General features: G+C 50.4%; 1 protein-coding gene across 4 annotated transcripts in view; it reads right to left on the bottom strand.

Moving 5' to 3' along the window:
- Positions 1–6,840: 6,840 nt before the first annotated feature.
- The window catches only part of LOC119710471 (beta-catenin-interacting protein 1), a 33,792-nt gene continuing 20,518 nt past the window's right edge, over positions 6,841–20,114 (bottom strand). For 2 of the 4 annotated variants that reach the window (XM_038159538.1, XM_038159544.1), the window contains 4 exons: positions 18,641–18,730; positions 15,499–15,620; positions 14,940–15,030; positions 8,161–8,802 (listed from right to left, as the gene is read on the bottom strand). In XM_038159538.1, the coding sequence (XP_038015466.1) occupies positions 8,744–8,802; positions 14,940–15,030; positions 15,499–15,620; positions 18,641–18,730 (362 nt within the window). In that variant the 3' untranslated portion in view covers positions 8,161–8,743. Of the gene's footprint in view, positions 8,803–14,939; positions 15,031–15,498; positions 15,621–18,640; positions 18,731–20,114 lie in introns of all 4 variants that reach the window. The other 2 variants (XM_038159539.1, XM_038159542.1) reach the window with 2 other exon arrangements.

The following is a 20,114-nucleotide window of genomic DNA, read 5'->3' as shown; positions in this document are numbered from 1 at the left end:
GTGCCCTGGCTATTTCAGTTACAGCCTCCTCAGACAGCAGTGCAGCTAAATCCTGTGTCATCTCCCATCTTTGTTTCTGTTCTGACGGATACCAGTGCTGACCCTTCCTGCAGTAAGCCGCTGCCCTGCCGGCCTCCTCTCTAATTGCGGCTGTGCTGATCCCGTTTCGATCAGCAGCCGTGGGAGCGGGGCCGGGCCCGCAGAGCGGCCCCGATGGGGAGCGGGGCTGCACCGCAGAGCGGCCCCGATGGGGAGCGGGGCTGCACCGCAGAGCGGCCCCGATGGGGAGCGGGGCTGCGCCGCAGAGCGGCCCCGATGGGGAGCGGGGCTGCACCGCAGAGCGGCCCCGATGGGGAGCGGGGCTGCACCGCAGAGCGGCCCCGATGGGGAGCGGGGCCGAGCCCGCAGAGCGGCCCCGATGGGGAGCGGGGCCGGGCCCGCAGAGCTGCCCCGATGGGGAGCGGGGCTGCGCCGCAGAGCGGCCCCGATGGGGAGCAGGGCTGCACCGCAGAGCGGCCCCGATGGGGAGCGGGGCTGCACCGCAGAGCGGCCCCGATGGGGAGCGGGGATGCGCCGCAGGGCGGCCCCGATGGGGAGCGGGGCTGCGCCGCAGAGCGGCCCCGATGGGGAGCGGGGCCGGGCCCGCAGAGCTGCCCCGATGGGGAGCGGGGCTGCGCCGCAGAGCGGCCCCGATGGGGAGCGGGGCCGGGCCCGCAGAGCTGCCCCGATGGGGAGCGGGGCCGGGCCCGCAGAGCTGCCCCGATGGGGAGCGGGGCTGCACCGCAGAGCGGCCCCGATGGGGAGCGGGGCTGCGCCGAGCCCGCGGCGCTGCTCGCACCGGGCTCGGCCCCCGGCACCGGCCGGCCCGATGGAGCCGCGGGCGCACAGCCTCCCTGCGGGACACCGCTGCCTGCCTCCCCTCGCTGCCATCCGCGGGACGGAGGGTGAACCCGGCAGGGTGGGAAGGTTGTGTCGGAGCGGTGGAACACCGTTCTGGGAACGCACAGAAAGGGTTGTTGCTATCACTGCCTCAGCCACTGGCCGCCGGCAGCAGGAAAACAGCAGAATTCCATCCTGTGGCTTTTCAAGAGGTGTTATGAACGCATTAACCCTAAAAGGGAGTCAGCAAAGAGCCGTTTTGTCTTTACAAAGCAGGAAACAAACATCCAGTGAGTTAAGGCTCACGTACCATGCAGAACAAGCCTCGGCACTCAGAAGGTCCCTCCCCAACCAATCCAATATATGCAAATGAATCAGAGGGATTTAGAATAATTACCCCATCCCAACGTGTGCTGCTTTAATGTATCCATTAGATTGTTAACTCCGTGGTTTCCTCTGCTCAGTGAGGGAAGGTAAAACATTTCCAGTGATTAACCTTTTAGATAATTATATGCCCACCTCTTTCATGGGATCTACTTCTGCTGGACCCCACCGGATCTCAAGGACCATCCCACTACTCACCCAAACATTCAACAGCCATGAATTTCCACTTCACCTGGACCTTTAAATGTTCCAGGTTTCTCTTACTTTCAATCTGGCCAAAGAGCCCCCGAACTGAGACTTTTTACTTTTTCTCCTTCTGCTCTATCCACTGCTGTCTGTCAGAAGTGGATCAGCTGAAGAAGTGGAATGACACACTGTCTTCTGCAAAAGGAAGCGGGGGGGCTTTAAATCCCATGTTGTGTTAAATGACTGAAGTCCAGAGCTTTGTAGTACATGCTAACAGCACACACTGCTCCCTGTTTACTGCTGCTTCAATGAGACATTGTCCATGGAGTGGAAGTAAAAAGCTTATGAGATGAGACAGGCATATCATCCTGTCTGAAGCCCAGCTTACACAGGCAGCTTGGTGCAGCGTGAGGAAGAGCCTCTGGGAATGGCAGGCGCCTGTGGAACATTAAAATACAGCCCAGCACAGGTCGGTATTGATTGACCTGATCTCAAAGGCAGCCTGAGTGCCCAGGTTTCACTGAATTGAATGAGGGGTATATGATGACAGCTGAAACTCCAGAGGCTCTGCAGTGACTGAGGAGCCCTCAAACTGAGCAAGAGGCAGAGGGGCGAGTCTGTCTGCAACAGGGTAAACGGGATAAACCTTTTCCATTTGTTAAAACCATGATTTATGTACAAGATTATCATACGCCATTCTACGGTCCTAATCCTAGACCTTGAAGCAGCAGCAGAGATTAGAGCCTCTGACCATTTTCTAAAGCAATGTCACTAGTAACCAGTGACACATCTCAGACAGAAAAGATGCTAAAGCAATGAAAGGGAAAAACACCCTAAATGTCTGTAGAATATCCTTCTTTTTCTTCTCCACTGAAAGGCACACAAAGCCACATATCACACAGCAGATATGCACTAGAGAATTGAGCACTAGAACATCTTAGTACCCTTTCCCCTCAAGCATGTCTGCTCCCTTTGCTGCTCAGCTCTCATTCTGCCTCACAGCTCCTTAATCACAGTATCTGTCACACACATAAAATATTATTTAACCTCCAGCACAGAGGAAAATGCATTTATAACCTACTGGGTTTTCCCCTTTAATCTCTCTCTTTCTTCCCTTACTGCTTCCCCTCTCTTTTTAGTAGCTCTGAGCAAGAACGGTGCTAACAACCTTCACAAAGACTTATTCAGGTCCAGACAGAAACCAGCTCTGCACTCTTGTCAAGACAGGAGACTAAAAAAACAACACACACGACCTCTTCTTTCTACCCAGGTGACAGAACACATTCACACACATCACAAAAGCAGTGTGGCCTCTCCTGCAAAGATGCCAGTAAGTGTCATTTCAGAATTACAGAACCAATTTAATTGTGACTGAGGCTCAACTCAGCCACAACCCAATGCAGCAGATAGAATGTTATGATCCCTCAGTGATATTTAATAGTACTTGTAATTCAAAAGTATTTTTGAGTCTTTGCTCTGCAGCAGCCTGACACAGCTGAATTTAATGTTCCTTCTGTCTGGGCAGAATTTGAGGTGTTGACTTTCAGCTTTAAGCATGACCAGGTCTAGGATCTGACCATGCCAAAGATCTCATTCTCAGTGATCCATCTCACCAGGACTTAAGTCAAGGTGCTGTTCCTGACAAGGTCTCAATTTAAACCCCCAAGGACCTCTCTGCAGAAGGATGTGAGCTGGCAGTCTTTGCACAGGCAGGGGTACCAGGCTAGTCTGCTACTTACAGAGCAGGTACACTCTGAGCTCTGCTGGTTTTGGTCTCTGCAAAACCCTCATTGTTCCTGGGATGTAGTTTATCTAAACACTTCCCAGTTATCCAAGTCTCCCCTCCTCCTTTTGACAAAAGTACTGAAAGAGAAAACATTTAATTTAATTCCTTGCACTGCTTCAATCCTCTGACATCTAGACTTTGCTACATTTAGAGAGCAGAAAAGATCAGGTAAAAATGATGATGCAGCTACAACAGCCAGGGTAAGTCCACATGTCCCATATAGTTTCAGAAGCCTGTGACCTCAAGGTCAAGGTCAGACTAAAACAAAGGCGCTGCTGGACACCCATATGGTGTGAGAGCAGCTGAGCGTGTACAGAACCAGCACAAGGCACAGCTCCTTTTAGAGGGAGACTCTGAAGTGCTGCTGGCACGGCAAGGCACAAGCTTAAGATTCTGTCTAGCCTAATTATCATCTTTCTGCAGGCTCAAAGAAGCTTATGAGAACACAACAGCGAGGCATAATTCTCCTTCTGTGCTTCCACCTACAGAAACTCATCCCTTCCTGACCTGCCCCTACTTCTCTCCCTACACACCCCAGAGATTCTGCAGAACCGAGCCATTAAAAAATCCACCACCGAGTAGAGACCACGCTGTGAGCTGTTCTGGCAGCAGGCAGGGCCCTGCCTCCTGTGCTCAGGCAGCAGCAGCACTGCAGGCATGGCAGCAGCACTGCAGGCATGGCAGCACTGCAGGCATGGCAGCACTGCAGGCATGGCAGCACTCACTGCAGGCATGGCAGCACTCACTGCAGGCACTCACTGCAGGCATGGCAGCACTGCAGGCATGGCAGCACTGCAGGCATGGCAGCACTCACTGCAGGCATGGCAGCAGCACTGCAGGCACTCACTGCAGGCATGGCAGCAGCACTGCAGGCATGGCAGCACTGCAGGCATGGCAGCACTCACTGCAGGCATGGCAGCAGCACTGCAGGCATGGCAGCACTGCAGGCATGGCAGCAGCACTGCAGGCACTCACTGCAGGCATGGCAGCACTCACTGCAGGCATGGCAGCAGCACTCACTGCAGGCATGGCAGCAGCACTGCCCAGGCCCTGGCTGCAGGGAGCAGGGGACACGCTGTGTGGCTGCTGCAGGCTCCCAGGCACAGGACAAAAGGCTGAAGGCACACGCCCAGCCAGCGCTGTCCGTTCCAATCACGGTCAGGGCGATTGACACTGTGCCCTCTGATTAGGAGGTCGCAGCAAAGCTGAACACGGATTACAGAGCCCAGGCAGCAGCCACACGAGCTCCCGTGTCCCTCCTTGATGGAGTAACTCCCTGCACTCCATTTCAGGCACAGACAGGATCCTCTCCTGCCCCGTGGGGATTGCTGCGCCTGTAACCGCATCGGCAGGAACTGTGGATGGTGAAAAACTGAAGCACAGAGGCATCAGTCCACATCTGGGTTGGAGTCACTGTTACAACTGTAAAACAAGGGCTGAAAGTGTATTTGCTGAGTTTCACATGCCTCCAGAGCACCATTTAGTACCAAGGAGAGTCAACCTGGAAAATGTCAATGCAGCAAAAAGCTCTGTGCACAGAACCATTTCATGCTGACACACGAGGCAGCTTGTGAGCAGGCCAGGTTAGAAAGCTTCAATTTTTTTTTCTCTTTTCCAAAATAAACAATTCCCAAATTGAAGTTCTTCAGGCTACAAAGGAAACCAGCCAGGTTGTTTACAACATATAGCAGGAATCCTGCTTAGGGCAAATCAGCTGCAGAGCAAATGAAAGCAGAGCTCAGGGGGCAGTAGATGATGTCTGTCTTTACATGGGAACCTAACTCAGTCTGGCAGGGAACAGATCCAAGCTCCCACCTTGGTAAGAAACAGTGCTCCTCCCTGCTCTGCAGCACTTTGACACTTGTAAAACTCTAACTCACAACTGCTCTGCAGCTTTAGTGGAGCTTCCTAAACGCCCCTTTTTAGCCTCCAAGCTTTGGAACACTTTGTTTCTGATGGTAACAGTGAGGAAAAGATGCTACCCACTGGGGACTTCCTTTTGTGCAGACTGAATAGACCTCAAGCTTCCTTCAAGTTCCAGAAACTGTTCTTCCTGCACTCTTGGTTTCTGTGGTCCCAGTGCCCCGCAGCCCTTTCTGCTGTCAGCTCTGCCACAGTTCTTGAGGGGGCAAGAGACCAAAAAGAAAGCTGAAGGACTGATCTTAAATGACTCCAAATCCTATATTCCTCTCCTGGCCAGGGCACTCAGTGTTTTTCATAAATAATTTCTAACATATTTTATACATTTAATCCAAAGCTTTTAACTTTTAACCTTTATTTTTCCCTTTTGCAGTGCAGAACACTGGTAACCTCAGGCATGGCACTGTTCTATTCTTGAAAGGGATTCTCAATAGCCATAGGAATTTATCCCACACATGCTCCCAATGTCTCATTCAGACAGTCCCTGCTGTAGGTGATGGGTCTCTACGTCATGGGCCATTAAATCTTCAGCCTTTAACAGAACTAATCAGGCTGCTGGTGAATGAGAAAACAGACTTTGTGGAACTGAAACAGACTTAATGGTCAAGCATTGGAAACTCCCACAAAGCCATGGAGGATATAACTTCTAGTAACTGCTTACCTTAGGCAGGAACAAAAAAATCTCAAGAGCTTTTTAAATTTAATTAGTGACCCAAGCTTCTTTCAGGCAGTATCTCCTTCCAAAGTGCTGCTGTGCTTCCAGCTCCCAGGTTCTGTTACTCCAGGGTTTATTTTAGGAGCTGGAGAATCAGACTCGAGGCCTGTGTGAATGGTGGAGCCCCATCTTCATTTACAACAGGCCATGCTCAGACACAATGAGCTTCCAGCAACTGCAGCACCTGCTGCCCACCTGGGCAGAGAGGAGGGGGGGATTCAGCTCTGAATCTTCTCCTCAAGCTCTGCAAAACACAGTGTGTTATGAGAGGCACATGAGCAGCCTGGCAGCGAAAGCACAACGGCACATTTTGAATCTCTGAAGGAACATTTCTCCCCAACAGACCACCCAAAGAGCGCGTGCTTTTCTTGGAAGGCGCCTCTAAAGCTTTTACACTCCCTTTCTAAATGCCTTAAGCACTCTATGGTTGATCATTGGACAACAAAGCCTTTTCTAGTCACAAACATATTTCAAATTAGATCTGTGCTCAACTCTGGCCTCTAAAACATTTGATTTCCTGGTTTTATTAGTAATGGTTTACTTGGGAAGGCAAAAGCACCAGAGCAAAGCTAGAGAAGTTTGTACAAACAGTAAACAAGTCCCCCATGCTGATGTCCTGTGTCTTTCTCAAAGGTGAAGCCAGGTGTTTTCCATTTGGCAGCTGAGCAGTGCAATAAATCAATATGAAACAAGAGTAGATATTAAAAACTGTATTTCCCCCCCTCCCCAACAGTTACATTTTTAGTGAAAAGATTAAACCACATAAACAGTTCACGTTCCTTCTTGAAAAGCCTGAGCTGCTGAGGAGGGCCCTGGCTGGGCAGGGAGGTTCAACGTCAGCTCTGGGAGGGCACCCCAGAGCAGCCAGAGCCCCAGGACCCCTCAGCTGACACTGTGAGGGCTGCTCCCCTTTGCACCAAATTCACATTAAAGTGCTTCTCAGGCAACCAAGTCACAATCTAGAGAATCCTTTGGGCTCACTCCTGGTTTATTTTAATAAAGAAATTTCTTATCTGGCCCCAACAAAAAGGGGTAAAAGATTTACTTTCACATAGAACTTTACAAAGCTGCAACGGAATCAAAAGGAGCGTTTTCATAAATAGATGTACAGTTGCTCTCATTAGACAGTATTTATTTGCTCATGATAATTTCTTCCTTGTGCTCACAAGTCTGTTCTTCCTTTGGAGACAGTCCATGGTTTCTCTCCAGCTTTTCCCCCATTCTGAGTCCACAACAGCATCCTGTCAGCAGAATTTCTGGCCATGGAAACGGTCATGTTCTCACAGTCAGATTCTAGAATTGTCACTGTAAATAATTAACAACCATAGGAAACCAGGAACAGGTAAATTGAGTTCAGCTTTAATAGATTCTGAAACATCTCGAAGTCAGTGCAACCCACAGCAAAATCCAGAAGTTTTGTAAAAACCACCTGCACACATGAGAGAAAATGAAGAGCTTGGTTTCAGGCAGCAGTGCTGGAGACTGTGTGCAGATTCCTGAACAGTCAGTGCACCTCGGGAATTTCACTGCAGGCTTTTCAGTCTCTCAAGGTCTGTGTGTGTTTTAAGGCCCTGCAGCTGCAGAGAGTGAAGCTGAGAGTGTCACCTGTACACTCAGCCTAAAGCAGCACTGCTGCCTGCTGGAACAGTGCCTCGGGAACATGCTGCTCCCCTAGGATCCAGAGACTTTCCCTACCACCTAACAGCTGCAAGGAGGGAAACCATGTACAATTTTTCAAGTGACTAGAAACTTCAGTTTATTGAAGCCCAGTGCAAGCTGGATTTAAGTTAATGATCATTAATTGTTCCTAATGTGAGAGCTACTCTTGTGCAGCAAAGGGTTAAAGTGGAACTCTGCAGTATTTTAAACACGTTCACATATTCTCTGTACAAATTTGGCAAATTCACGTCACAGCCTCAGATCTCGTTCTTGCAATTCCTGCAAAACACCTGCAGCTCCTCTGAGGGACGCAGAGAGAAGCCCCCGGGCAGGCAGGAGCACCAGGGCGTGGGCACAGCCCCCTGCCCACCAGGGCTGGGCATCCTCGGCCTCCAGCCGGGCCAGGTGGACTTCCTGAGCCAAATCTGCTTTGACACATGCTCCCAAAAGAGCTCCAGGCCACAGAGCAGCTGAGTATGGAAAAACTGATCGCATCAGAAACACTGCAGCCAAAAGGAAATCAAACCATGACTTCAAAGCCAATCAAAACCAAAACAACCCCCCAAAAGCAAGCGTTTATATGTGTGTAGATGTAATAAATATTGCAAAGCACATTTGTCTTCCCTCCCCAAGTCAATAAGTATAAGAAATAACCAATGCACCAAAACATCAGCTTCCTGCAATGAAAACGCTGGAGTCAGCAAAATACCTGCAAGCCAACTGAGGGAAAGCTTTTGCATTGTCACCCAACCACAAGTTGCTTCCAGTTCTATGCAGCCAAATCAAACCCTCTTCAAATTCACACGTTTGACCTAAATAAGCACCACAGCATGAAAAGCTTCTTTAGAAGTAGGATGTCAAGAGACTTTGTTTAAAATATAAAATAAAACATGAGATAAAAGGTTTCCATTGGTCAAGTTTGAAAAATTGCCTTCCTTTATCCAACCACAGCCTGTCCCTTTGAGCCAACCAAAACCACACCTTTAGGTTTGTCCTTAATGAACACAGCCTGGCTGAGCTGCAAAATCTGACAGGAATAGATGGCTGTGAGATGCATTCTGAGGGTTGGGCAAAGGGAAACAACATTACAAAGGAGAAGGAATACCAAGGAACAATTAGGGTGGGCAGAGGAACTTATTAATGCTCAGCCATCCTCCTCTATCTTCAGGAATACCACTGTCCTCTCCAGTTCTTGTTGTTCAGGTGTCCTGTGGTTACTGTCTTCTGTCTTCTGTCTCTGACCTGGAAAATGCCATCACAACATCCTCAGCACCTGCAACAACAATGGAGACAGGAAATCTGTGCCATAATTACTTCCTTCAGAGAGCAGGGGAGAGATGCAGCGCCCAAAGTGTCATTCCACACATCCATACAGCCAACAGGAAAGGAAATGACAAACCAGGGAATGCCAAACCAGGTAACTGCTCAGCTCCACGGAATCCAGGGCTTTGCAAAGTTCAAATTCAACTCAGAGCACCAGCATGCAAAATTCCTCCAGTCTTTTACCTGAAGCATATCAACAAACAAATCTGAGTTTTGTGCCCCAAGCACTTCTGCCCATACACCTGCACCCAAGGTAAAAGAGGACTAATAAAAATGCCTCATCTGTTCTCATTATATGAATTCCAATTCTCAGTTATCTGATCTGCTCTTCAGTTGCAATATAGCAGGAAAAGTGGTCAAAATGGTTGTAAATTCCCCTTGCTAATGTCCTTAAAAGCTAAATCAATGCTCCTGAAATGTAACTGCACTTACTTTTATACACTTCACAATTTATTTGTTATATGTACTCAAAGGAAGAAATATTAAGGACCGAGCAGCAGTTGTTTGTTTTCCATATGTAGGGCCCTCATCTTATATAAAACTACATCAAAAACTGCTCTGATGCACCCTCTTGCCAGCGTTCAGCAGCCCTGCAGTCATTTCCCTTTTCATCTCCTGCACAAACTGTTTCTTCCTTGATCAAAACATAAATGATATATAGCACCAGGATCCAGCTCGGAATTAACAAGCTGCCTTGTTGGTTTTAAAACACGCAAGAACTACCAGCCCCTAAAGAAAAACAAGGATTTCACTTGCAAGGACTGTGACAAAGCCGTGGATGCTGGGAGGGAGAGCCCCACGCTGCAGCAGGAGGAGGCCAGGGCAGCTGCAGCAGCACCTCTGGCACCTCTGGAGGGTTCCACGCGTCCCTCTGAGGTGCAGGAGCAGCTGGAGAGGCTGGCAGAGCCTCACCCAGCACGGGGATCAGCTGCCCTCTGCACAGCTCTGACTGCTCTGCCGGGCTCTTCCCAGTGTCTCAATGGGAACAAAATTCCTCCAGGCCATCCCCCGCAGGAAAGGAGGCTGCATCCAGACAGCCCCACAGCTCCTGCCCCTGCCTGCCCCGAGCAGGAGCCTCCCAGGGGCCACTGAGGGCACGCGGCCGTGTCTGGAGGTGTCCCCCAGCAAAACAACCTGGGTGACATTTGTCCACAAAAAGTCATCCACGTTTCTCAGCATGAAAGCAGGTTTTGCCCCAGCCCTGTCCCGTAACCCGAAGTACCCAGAGCCAAAGGACGCCAAGCTAACGAGGCTGCTCATTAGGCAGCTCTGCACAGACACAAACCCTGCCCCAGAACACAGCTGGGCCTTGTGTGTGCTGAAGGGAAAGCAGGGACCCCGAACCCGAGCTGCTCCTGCAGGCCCACTCGGCTCCCACAACGGATGTTTTCTTACTAATCAAGTAAAATAATGTGAAAAGCAGAGCACAGGTTATAAAGTTAAGCTGCACACGGCCAAGAGCCTGTGGCTGAGACAATGGGATGGTGAACCACGTCTGCTCTGAGCACATCCTTCACTGAGCTCTGCACTTCCAGCAATTAATGGACAGAACAATGACAAAGGCACGTTTTACCTGACCTGCATCTACACATGCAGCTGCTCTCTCCACAGCTGTCCCTTTCCTGGGCACACTTTTCTACCCTGAAACAGAGACTCACAACATACCCAGTGAAATACCCTCCATCTCTTATGAGCTAAGCATTAATTGCCACGAACCTTTAGACATTCAGACACTTCTCTCACTGCATCTGCCCCATGCTCACTCACCTTCATTTTTCCTACAAATTAACAATAATTAACAGGTGGGCCTATGTCCTATCTTAGAAAACAATAGTGGCAATCTTACCCCACTAACTTCCAAAAAAATCCCACTGAGGTTATGTTCCAATTGCAGCTGTTTGAATTGCTGAATTTGGAGTTCTTTTACACCACTTGTTCTTCAGTCTTAGCAAGCCAAGCTGAGCTGAAGGTCAATGATTTCACCGCAGGGCAGGGAAGGCTGCAGAGCAAGCTCAGTGTCCCCAGCTGCTCCCCTGCCCACCTCCATGGCAGAAAGCTTCCCCAGGGGGCTGATGCCAGAGCAAGGGCCTGGGCACAGACCCATGAACCCAGCAGGACACAGGCTGGGCTGGAGCCACACCACCTTAACACCAGAGGAGATGCTGACACCACTAACAGCTGCTGCTCCCGAGTGCTCTTGGAATGAGAAATAGATATGTACACCTGATTTGCTTGTAGTCACCTGCAGAATTAATTAAACCCCAAAAGCATTTAGAGATCAGAAGGTTTAGCCTGTTGGGAATTTCTAAAGGCTGCCAAAATTAAAAAAAGAAATTCTTCACACAAGATCTTTGCATACATACATTTCTTCAATCACCTTCCAGCAACAACCTTCTAAACGTTAACTCTTCCCTGGAATTCCCAGTGTTAGCATCCTAGGCTGGCATTCTAAAAATACACCACACGCTGCTGAGAGCAGCAGCACACGAAACAAGCCTTGTGTTGGACAAAATAAAGTGCACTGAGCAGAGCTGGATCTCCATCTCCAGCAGCTTCTGCCAAGCCATGAGCACGGTCCCCTGGAGCCCCCCAAGCAGCCCGGGGGGGTTTTGGTGCCCCATGTGTTTGGAGAACACGTCTCACCCGGGCAGGCACGTGTCTACATCTCAGCCTTGCCCTCCCCACGGGAGCAGCTTCCCCAGGAACCAGCACGGCACTCCTGTTGCTATAGGAACACCAGAGCTGCACTCAGCAAGGTCTCAGCACAATTCCCATCTCCTGCTTCCTCCCTGCACCGCTTCCATTTCCAGAGCTGCCAGAGCTGCCCCTGCAGCCAGCCCAGAGCCAGCCCAGCCTCTGGAAATGCAGGAGCTGGGGAACAGGGCACATGGGGCTCATGCAGGAGATGCTTCTGTGCACAGAACTCCCCGAGAGGCATTTTGCTTGTGCTCAAAACTATGTGAGAAAGCCTGAATTTCATCAGGCGTGAGCTGTGTTAGCTCTTGCTGCAATGCAGGCCAGGCCCATGTGTGAACATCCCAGAGCAGCTCAGGATGACATCCCCTCCCCAGCACACACACCGAGACGCCTCGGGGCTCCTCAGTTATTCCTGGAGCAATAAAAACAAACAACAAACACTCCTCAGGTGTCAGCTAAAGAGCTCCCAGAGTAAAGAAAAACACCCTGGATTTTGCACTTTCATATAGGTGTTAACAATGACTGAAAAAATAATTAATGTAAAAATACATTAATATTAGACTCAATTACCATATCTCCTCTTCCAATAAAAATAAGGATAAACTGAAGAGGAGTCTTAGCCTTCAGGCTTGATTAAAAATTACAGAGATATTCTAGGACACTTCTTGATCCAAATTAACTTCCATTGCTGGACCCTTAGACCACAAACAGAGTCTCAAGGAGGAACTTTAAATGTCAGAGATCCTGGCATTAGCAGTGGCTCATGGAGGGTCTGTGGCACAGGCCTGAATTCAGCACGGACAGAAAAACTCCTTCCTTCAGTGCCCTGCCACATCTGACACCACGGGCACAGAGGCTGCAGTGACTCCCTGAGGGCAAACAGGGGCTCACCCAGACACCCTGCCCAGCAGCCACAGCAGGGATGAGCTCAGCAGCCCTGCCAGGGGCCCCAGGCAGAGACAGGGCTCAGAGCCCCACACCTGAGACAGGGCTCAGAGCCCCACACCTGAGACAGGGCTCAGAGCCCCACACCTGAGACAGGGCTCAGAGCCCCACACCTGAGACAGGGCTCAGAGCCCCACACCTGAGACAGGGCTCAGAGCCCCACACCATCCACCCTCCACACCTGAGGCAGGGCTCAGAACCCCACACCATCCACCCTCCACACCTGAGACAGGGCTCAGAACCCCACACCATCCACCCTCCACACCTGAGGCAGGGCTCAGAACCCCACACCATCCACCCTCCACACCTGCAGGACCCTGGCAAAGCTCTCAGAGTGCTCAGGCCACTGACGACCTCATTCTGGTTTTTGGGACAAAATGGGGATGTGAAGTTAGCTTTGTGTCTTTTGTGCCTGCTGGAGGAAAGTGGCTCTAAAGATACATCAGGGACACGTCAGGCAGAGAGCAGCCTGTCCTACTGAGGAACAAAAGACTCTGAAATCCACTGAAGTGCTAACTGGTGTAGGTTACTCCCTAAATAACACCTCTTTTTGTTGTTGTGTAAGACAAGCTGCATAAAGGAAGAAAGAAATCCTCCAGAGGAGATTCAATGGAAACAGAAAAGCAGGGAAGAAGATTCCTTTAAGCAATCTTGGAGCAACAGAACAGGGAGTGTGTGGACTTGCAGGGGTTTTCCAGCACCAGGCAATGCCATCTAGTGGAGATGGGATCTCCCTCAGGGTGGCACATCCCACACCATGGTCACCGTGCTCCCAGCCTCCAGGAATTCCATTCTCAGCCCTCCCTGTTTCTCTGAGCCCAGGACACGGCAGAGGGCACAGACAGCAGCAAGCAAGGAGCACTAGCATTACTGACTGTGAGGAACCTGGAGAGACTTCTAAGAAAATCAAAGTCCTGAGCAGTAAGTTATAGCTGCTTCTGTCTGTAGAGCACGCTACAGCTTCAGCACCCCTGCAGGAAGTACTGTGTCCCCTGGCTGGACTTCTGATTTCATCACCTTTTCTTTGCCAAAGTGCAGGTAATTCAGCACTGATTTTACTGGGAAAAATGTAACTTTTAAGAATAATGCTGAAAAATGCCAACTGCAGCTAAGCCTCTCTTAACTGAATGTGTCTACCTCAGTTTTTGACAAGAAACCTCACTTCAGACTGGCAGAAAAGTTACGTATTTTGGCTCAGAATTCTTCAAGCATCTCCACCTCCATCAGCCCCCAGCTATGCAAGGAATGAGCACAGCAGCAAGTTTGTGCAGGTTGTGTTTGTAATGGATTTCTAGATGTCTCAGATCTACACCAAATTTCTCCTCAGATCTTTCTGGCATGAGTCTTACAATGCTCCTTCAGTTCCAAGCTGCACTGAACGTGATCTGGCACGAGGGCTGGCAGGGGAGGGAGAGGAACCCAGTGAGAAACACTCAGGCTCAGAAGAGATGAGCAGACTCAGAGCAGCTCCACACAACTGTTCACACCAAGACTTCTGCAAAGAACTGACAGAGCCAGCCTATCCTGGCCTGCAGGACGGGTTTCAGCAGGTGGCAAACGATTCTCAAGTCCAGGAGGATGAAGGTGGTGTTCTCTGAGGCTGCTGGCCCAGGGGAAGCAGCTCCAGGGCAGAGGGAGGGCACAGGGGGCACTGGGGACACTCACCCTGGTCGATGGAGTGCTGGGGCAGCTGGGGGGCACTGGGGACACTCACCCTGGTCGATGGAGTGCTGGGGCAGCTGGGGGGCACTGGGGACACTCACCCTGGTCGATGGAGTGCTGGGGCAGCTGGGGGGCACTGGGGACACTCTCCCTGGTCGATGGAGTGCTGGGGCAGCTGGGGGCACTGGGGGGCACTGGGGGACACTCACCCTGGTCGATGGAGTGCTGGGGCAGCTGGGGGCACTGGGGGGCACTGGGGACACTCACCCTGGTCGATGGAGTGCTGGGGCAGCTGGGGGGCACTGGGGGGCACTGGGGGACACTCACCCTGGCTGATGGAGTGCTGGGGCAGCTGGGGGCACTGGGGGGGCACTGGGGGGCACTCACCCTGGTCGATGGAGTGCTGGGGCAGCTGGGGGCAGCTGGGGGGCACTGGGGACACTCACCCTGGTCGATGGAGTGCTGGGGCAGCTGGGGGCACTGGGGGGGCACTGGGGGGCACTGGGGGGCACTCACCCTGGTCGATGGAGTGCTGGGGCAGCTGGGGGCACTGGGGGGGCACTGGGGGGCACTGGGGGGCACTCACCCTGGTCGATGGAGTGCTGGGGCAGCTGGGGGCACTGGGGGGCACTGGGGGGCACTCACCCTGGTCGATGGAGTGCTGGGGCAGCTGGCTCAGCTGGGGGCACTGGGGGGCACAGGGGACACTCACCCTGGTCAATGGAGTGCTGGGGCAGCTGGGGGGGCACTGGGGGGCACTGGGGGACACTGGGGGGCACTCACCCTGGTCGATGGAGTGCTGGGGCAGCTGGCTCAGCTGGCTGTTCACCACCCCCGCGTAGGTGCGCAGGAACTCCTCCTCGCTGGCCGTCAGCTGCGGGCACACAGGTGACAGAGGGGACACCTGAGCACCCAGCAAAGCAGAACCCACCCCAGCAGGCACCAGCTCCCAGGGACAGGCACCGCAGCACCTCTGCTCTGCCCCTCACCACCTGCACCACCCCTGCTTGTGCACCTCGAGCACCAGCAAGAGCACAGCAGCCAAATGGGGCATCATGAACTCATGGGCAGGTTCAGTGCCACCTTAGAACAGCTGCTTCACTTGGCTCTTTTTCCAGTAATGAAGAGCTTGAAATCATTTATCTATATATGGTAGCTCCAGGCATCACAAGCCTTATGGTATTTAAGCAAAAATCAACTGTGTTTAAGTGATAAATCCAGGATGGCTCAAAGAACTCACATTAAAACCAGACCATCACCTGCCCATCTCAACAAGCACTACCCCAGTTAGTCCAAAGTGGCCTGAAAACCCACAAAGCATGGGCTGCGAGGCGCATCTTACGTTTGATCCCATCTTCCTGAGCATGAGCAGGACTCTCACTTTCTGCTGAATGTACATCTCCTCCGGACTCTTCCCGGGGACGCCCTCACGGTTCATTCCCCTCCTGCCAGCTCCTGGATCTCCTGCAGATACAAAATCAGGAAAGCACAAGCTAGAACAGGCAATGGCATCTAATGGGAAACGTCTCATTTCCAAAATACCTGTCTTCCACCAGTGGGCAGCTCACTGGATATCCTGGGAGACTGGGGAATCACATCCTTGCCCAGAGAAACCCTCAAAAATGTCAGCAGCTAAACTGGGCCTTAGACATTCCAGTGAAACATTCACAGAGGCTCATGTTCACATCCCCACAGCTCATTATCTGTGGTTACGTTACTGCATGAGCAGAAAATGAATTCTAAGAACTAGATGAAAGAATCACCCTGACAGAAGAGTCCGTGGTTTGGGGTTTTTTCCATAAATAAGCACAAGCAGAATGAAAACAGGATGCAGAATGCACAGCCACCAAGCCCACAATGGCTAAACAAAAGCTGTGTGAAATCTAAACTCTTAAGTCTTCCTCCTCTTTTTCTTTTTTCCTTTATATATCATATAAAAATGCCATTGCCTTACTGTAAAAATTATTAAAATTTATGGAATGGTTTTGGAGAGAAAGCAGAACTAGGAGGAGCAGGGAAAGAGTATAATTTAAAAGCTGAGTTTTTGCTTCTTATTTTAATAAAAATAACTTTGTTATGAAATAAACAGACTGTGCTATCCAAATTCAATGCACAAAGCATGATTATTATATGAGTATCTGGTAATTAAGTTCCACAACAGGGTGTTTACCACGACAAAAAAACCCCCAAACATTCAGGCATTCTCTTCAGATGCTCTTAAAAACCATCCTGAACCATGTTTATTAAGTCAACAGTGGTAAAAACATTAACCTGAAATGTAAAAAATAATGGTGCTTCAAGTAACACACAACTCCAGCAGCGTCACAAACAGAGCCAAGCCCTGACCAGGGCTGTGAGGAGGAGAAATGCAAGCCCTGGCTGCCCCTGCAGGGACAGGGAAGAGGGAGAGGGACTCTGCAGGAGCCTGGAGCACAAGGGGGGACAGCTTTGCTCTTGTGGAGAGGGGGTCTGGGTGGGAGATTGGGAAGAAAACCTCCCCTGTGAGGCCCTGGCACAGGTGCCCAGAGCAGCCTGGCTGCCCCTGGATCCTGGCAGTGCCCAGGCCAGGCTGGGACAGTGGGAGGTGTCCCTGCCATGGCAGGGGTGGCACCAGAGGGGCTCTGAGGTCCCTTCCCACCCAAACCATTCCATGCTGCCCTGAGGGGATGCAGCTGTGACCCAGCCACTCCTGCACCACACACAGCTCAGAAGTGGCTCCAAACAGGTCTTCACTCACTTTTCACTCCCAGAACTGGGTCTGGTCCTACAGCAGCCTATAAATGTGATTTCCTGAGCCCCAGGAATGAGGGGAACACGCTCCAGAAGGCTTGCCCAGGGAAGGCTGTATCCCAGCAGGCTCAAACTCAGTTTTCCCAGTAATGCTTTCCTGCAGTCATTACCGACCCCTCCTCTCACTTCATTTCCATTGTTACTTTTAAGGGAAAGTAATCTGGGTGTGGAAACCGTTTAGAATTACACAGAGGCCCTCCTGAGTGAGTCAGAAGTAATGCAAACTCCAGCAGCAGCTGCTGGGACAGGCTTTGCCACCCACACTACTGAGCATGGAGATAACAGCAGTAAAAGTGAGAAAGATCCATCTCCAGTCCTCCCTGAACAGGTTTCAGTGGGAAGATCTGCATGAAGCTGATTTGCTGGAGATGGCTCTGCTTGGAAACCTGCAGCCTGTACATGTGCAAGGTGATGACTGTTGGGGCTTTTTATGCAACCAGCAAACTGCTCTCTGAAGGGGGAATTAAACAATCCCATCATTTTGCCTAGTGCCAACTCAAGTAAGTAAATTGGATTATGCTACTGGGTTTATACTCCACAGTGCAATTTACTGAGTGCTAACAACTGATGCCAATAGTAAGGCAATGAACAGAATAAGATAGTGAGCAAGAGCCATTAAGTTATACACGTCCAGAGGCTGATAAAACAATAAACATTGATCAAGATATCCAGTCAGTCTGAAAGGTTGGGACTGGTTCTTAATATTGTAAATACTTTTCAAAAAATATCGTACTTGGAAAGGGAAGCTGCTGTACCAGTAACCAATCAACCTAGGAAAGAAAAATCATGACAAGAAAAACTGAAATGTAGGAAGACATCTATTGTTTAAAAACGAAACAAAATGGATAGGATATCAGTAGGTGGCACCATCCACAAGCACCAAGAAAATGCCACAGCTGCCCCCATGCAAACGAGGAAGACCCACTTCAGCACTGCTCTGCACCCCAGGTATCACAAGACCTGGTTTGGTTACTATCCATTGTTTTCCACCATAACTATCTTCTAGTTGTTTATTGCTTTAAAAAGGGGTGATGGGAATTCCTATCCAAGCCTGGCTCTTCTGAAGTAACCTTCAGCCAAAAAGGGTTTGTCATGAAGCCACCTGTTTAACAGGAAGGATAAAATCCTAAAGCCTGCCCATTCAGTGAATGCTTCCCACAATTAGGAGGCAGCATGAGGGAAAAAAGCACTCAATATGGCTCAAAACATATGTACAGAGAGGTAAACTAAGCTTTCAGAGCAGCAGCACTTTGCTGTCCCCACACCACGCAGTTACCCTGCCACCACAGCTCGTCCTACTCGCTGACATCAAAGTGGAAAGACAAAGGTCTTAAAACAGCACTCAGACCCAGCATGAGAAATGTGAACATATCTCTGTTTTCTTGTTACATAAAGCTTTCAGAAGACACAGTTTGGGATGGCAACATTCCCCAGCATATGCTACATGAGAAAATTTCCAAACCCACATACAAAGCTGGTCCATGCCCAGAAGACAGCATGATCCACATTTGCAAATGAAGGACTGAAAAATCTTTTCAAAATGCTTATCAACTTAGTTCTCTCCAGAAAGCTACAGTAATAGGCTACACATTATGAAATGCTCCTTAGGCAGCATTTCCCTGCCCCCACAAATCTTTCTGGCTCATGGATGAGTGGTCACTGCCCCATCCCCAACCAACAAAACACCAACGTACCTGCTTCTAGAAACCACAGGAGATCAGATAATCCACGTGTGCAGTCCTGATCAGTGACTGGAGCTGGGAAAAATGTATGAGGGAACTGCCCTGCGAAAACAAATGAGCAAAGAATTACAGAACGTGCACAGCTGAAGCCCCAAAGATCCTCAGTTCAATAACTTCACCCCAGCCTGCTTTAGAACACGCTCGAGGTAAAATTCAAAAAGCTGCACGATTGTCTGGAGCTGTTAAACATAAGAACTTTTTTATGTTTAAAGTTTTTTAAAATCAAGCCATTCTTCAGCTGCAAGATTTCCACCCTGACCATACCAATGACATTCCCAATCACTCGAGAATGAATTGCTTTCAAGCTTTGCATTCTTTAGGAAGCTTTCGGCACAAAACCCAACTGATACATCCTGGCCTCAGCAGAGAAGCAATGGGATCTCAGCTGAATTTCTGGGAATGGTGTGGCTGGCACTGCAGGAGGAGAGGCCAAAGGCTGGTGAAGCCCCAGAGCGTGCACTGTCTATCAGATCTGGAACTGGTTCCTCCAGGTAAGGGTGAGGCAGATGTGCAGAGCCAAGAGGAAAGTCTGGGCTGCCTGTGCTCACCTCTGGAGCTAAACATGGATCTACTCCCCAGTGCCACTTTTCCATTCCTGTCTCACAAAGACTGACCAATGCTTTCAAAAGCTGCAGTGTTAGTCAGGAACCACGGAATTCTTCACTGAACTCTGCTAAAAGACTGAATGCTTCAAGCTTGTCCTGCTGCATCAACACACTGCAAATGGACATAACTGGGTCACCTAATTCTCCCTTGTCTGCCAGGCACAGGCAATGAAATTTAGTTCTCATTTACTTTTAAGATGATTCACGTGACAGAATAACAAACAACAAAGGTCTGTGTATCACAGCCAACACTGCCAGCCCAGCTTTGCCAAAGCAATAATCTGAGTCTGGAAACACTCCCTCCCCTTCCCCTTCCCCAGCAGGACAGAAAGCTGTCCTGCAGTCCAGCACTTCCCTCCCCACGCTGCCTGCCGAGGGCTGGGTGAGGATCCCAGGAATTCCTCCAGCTCAGCAAGGCCCAACATGTGGACTGGGCAGAGCCAGGAACGCCTGACATCCCCATCTGTCTCCTTCCAAAGCCTCCCTGGGCTGGGGAAAGGCTGTGCAGCCCTGGCCCTGGCACGAGCAGCACCTTCCCACTCAACACTGGGGATTGAAGCTGCAGGCTCTGGCAGGGCAGGAAGTCAGAGACCAGAGAAACCAGACACAGGTCTGGAATGGGCAGGTGGAGGTACCTGCACACCTAAAAACACCTGGGCTACTCTGCAAGGGTATTACCCAATAATGCAATAGCTAAGCACTTCCCATTTTCCCACTTCTAATTTCCTCACCTCTCCTCATTGTTCCTTGTTCAGAAAAGTCTCTAATGAAAATAAAATATATTTATTCCCAAAAATGAATTAAATGACCACAGTGGCCTT

The sequence above is a fragment of the Motacilla alba genome, chromosome 21 (genome assembly GCF_015832195.1).
Source record: "Motacilla alba alba isolate MOTALB_02 chromosome 21, Motacilla_alba_V1.0_pri, whole genome shotgun sequence".
Taxonomy (NCBI): Eukaryota; Metazoa; Chordata; class Aves; order Passeriformes; family Motacillidae; genus Motacilla; species Motacilla alba.
The sequence above is the reverse complement of the archived record's forward strand: the minus strand, read 5'-3'. Positions and strand labels throughout refer to the sequence as shown.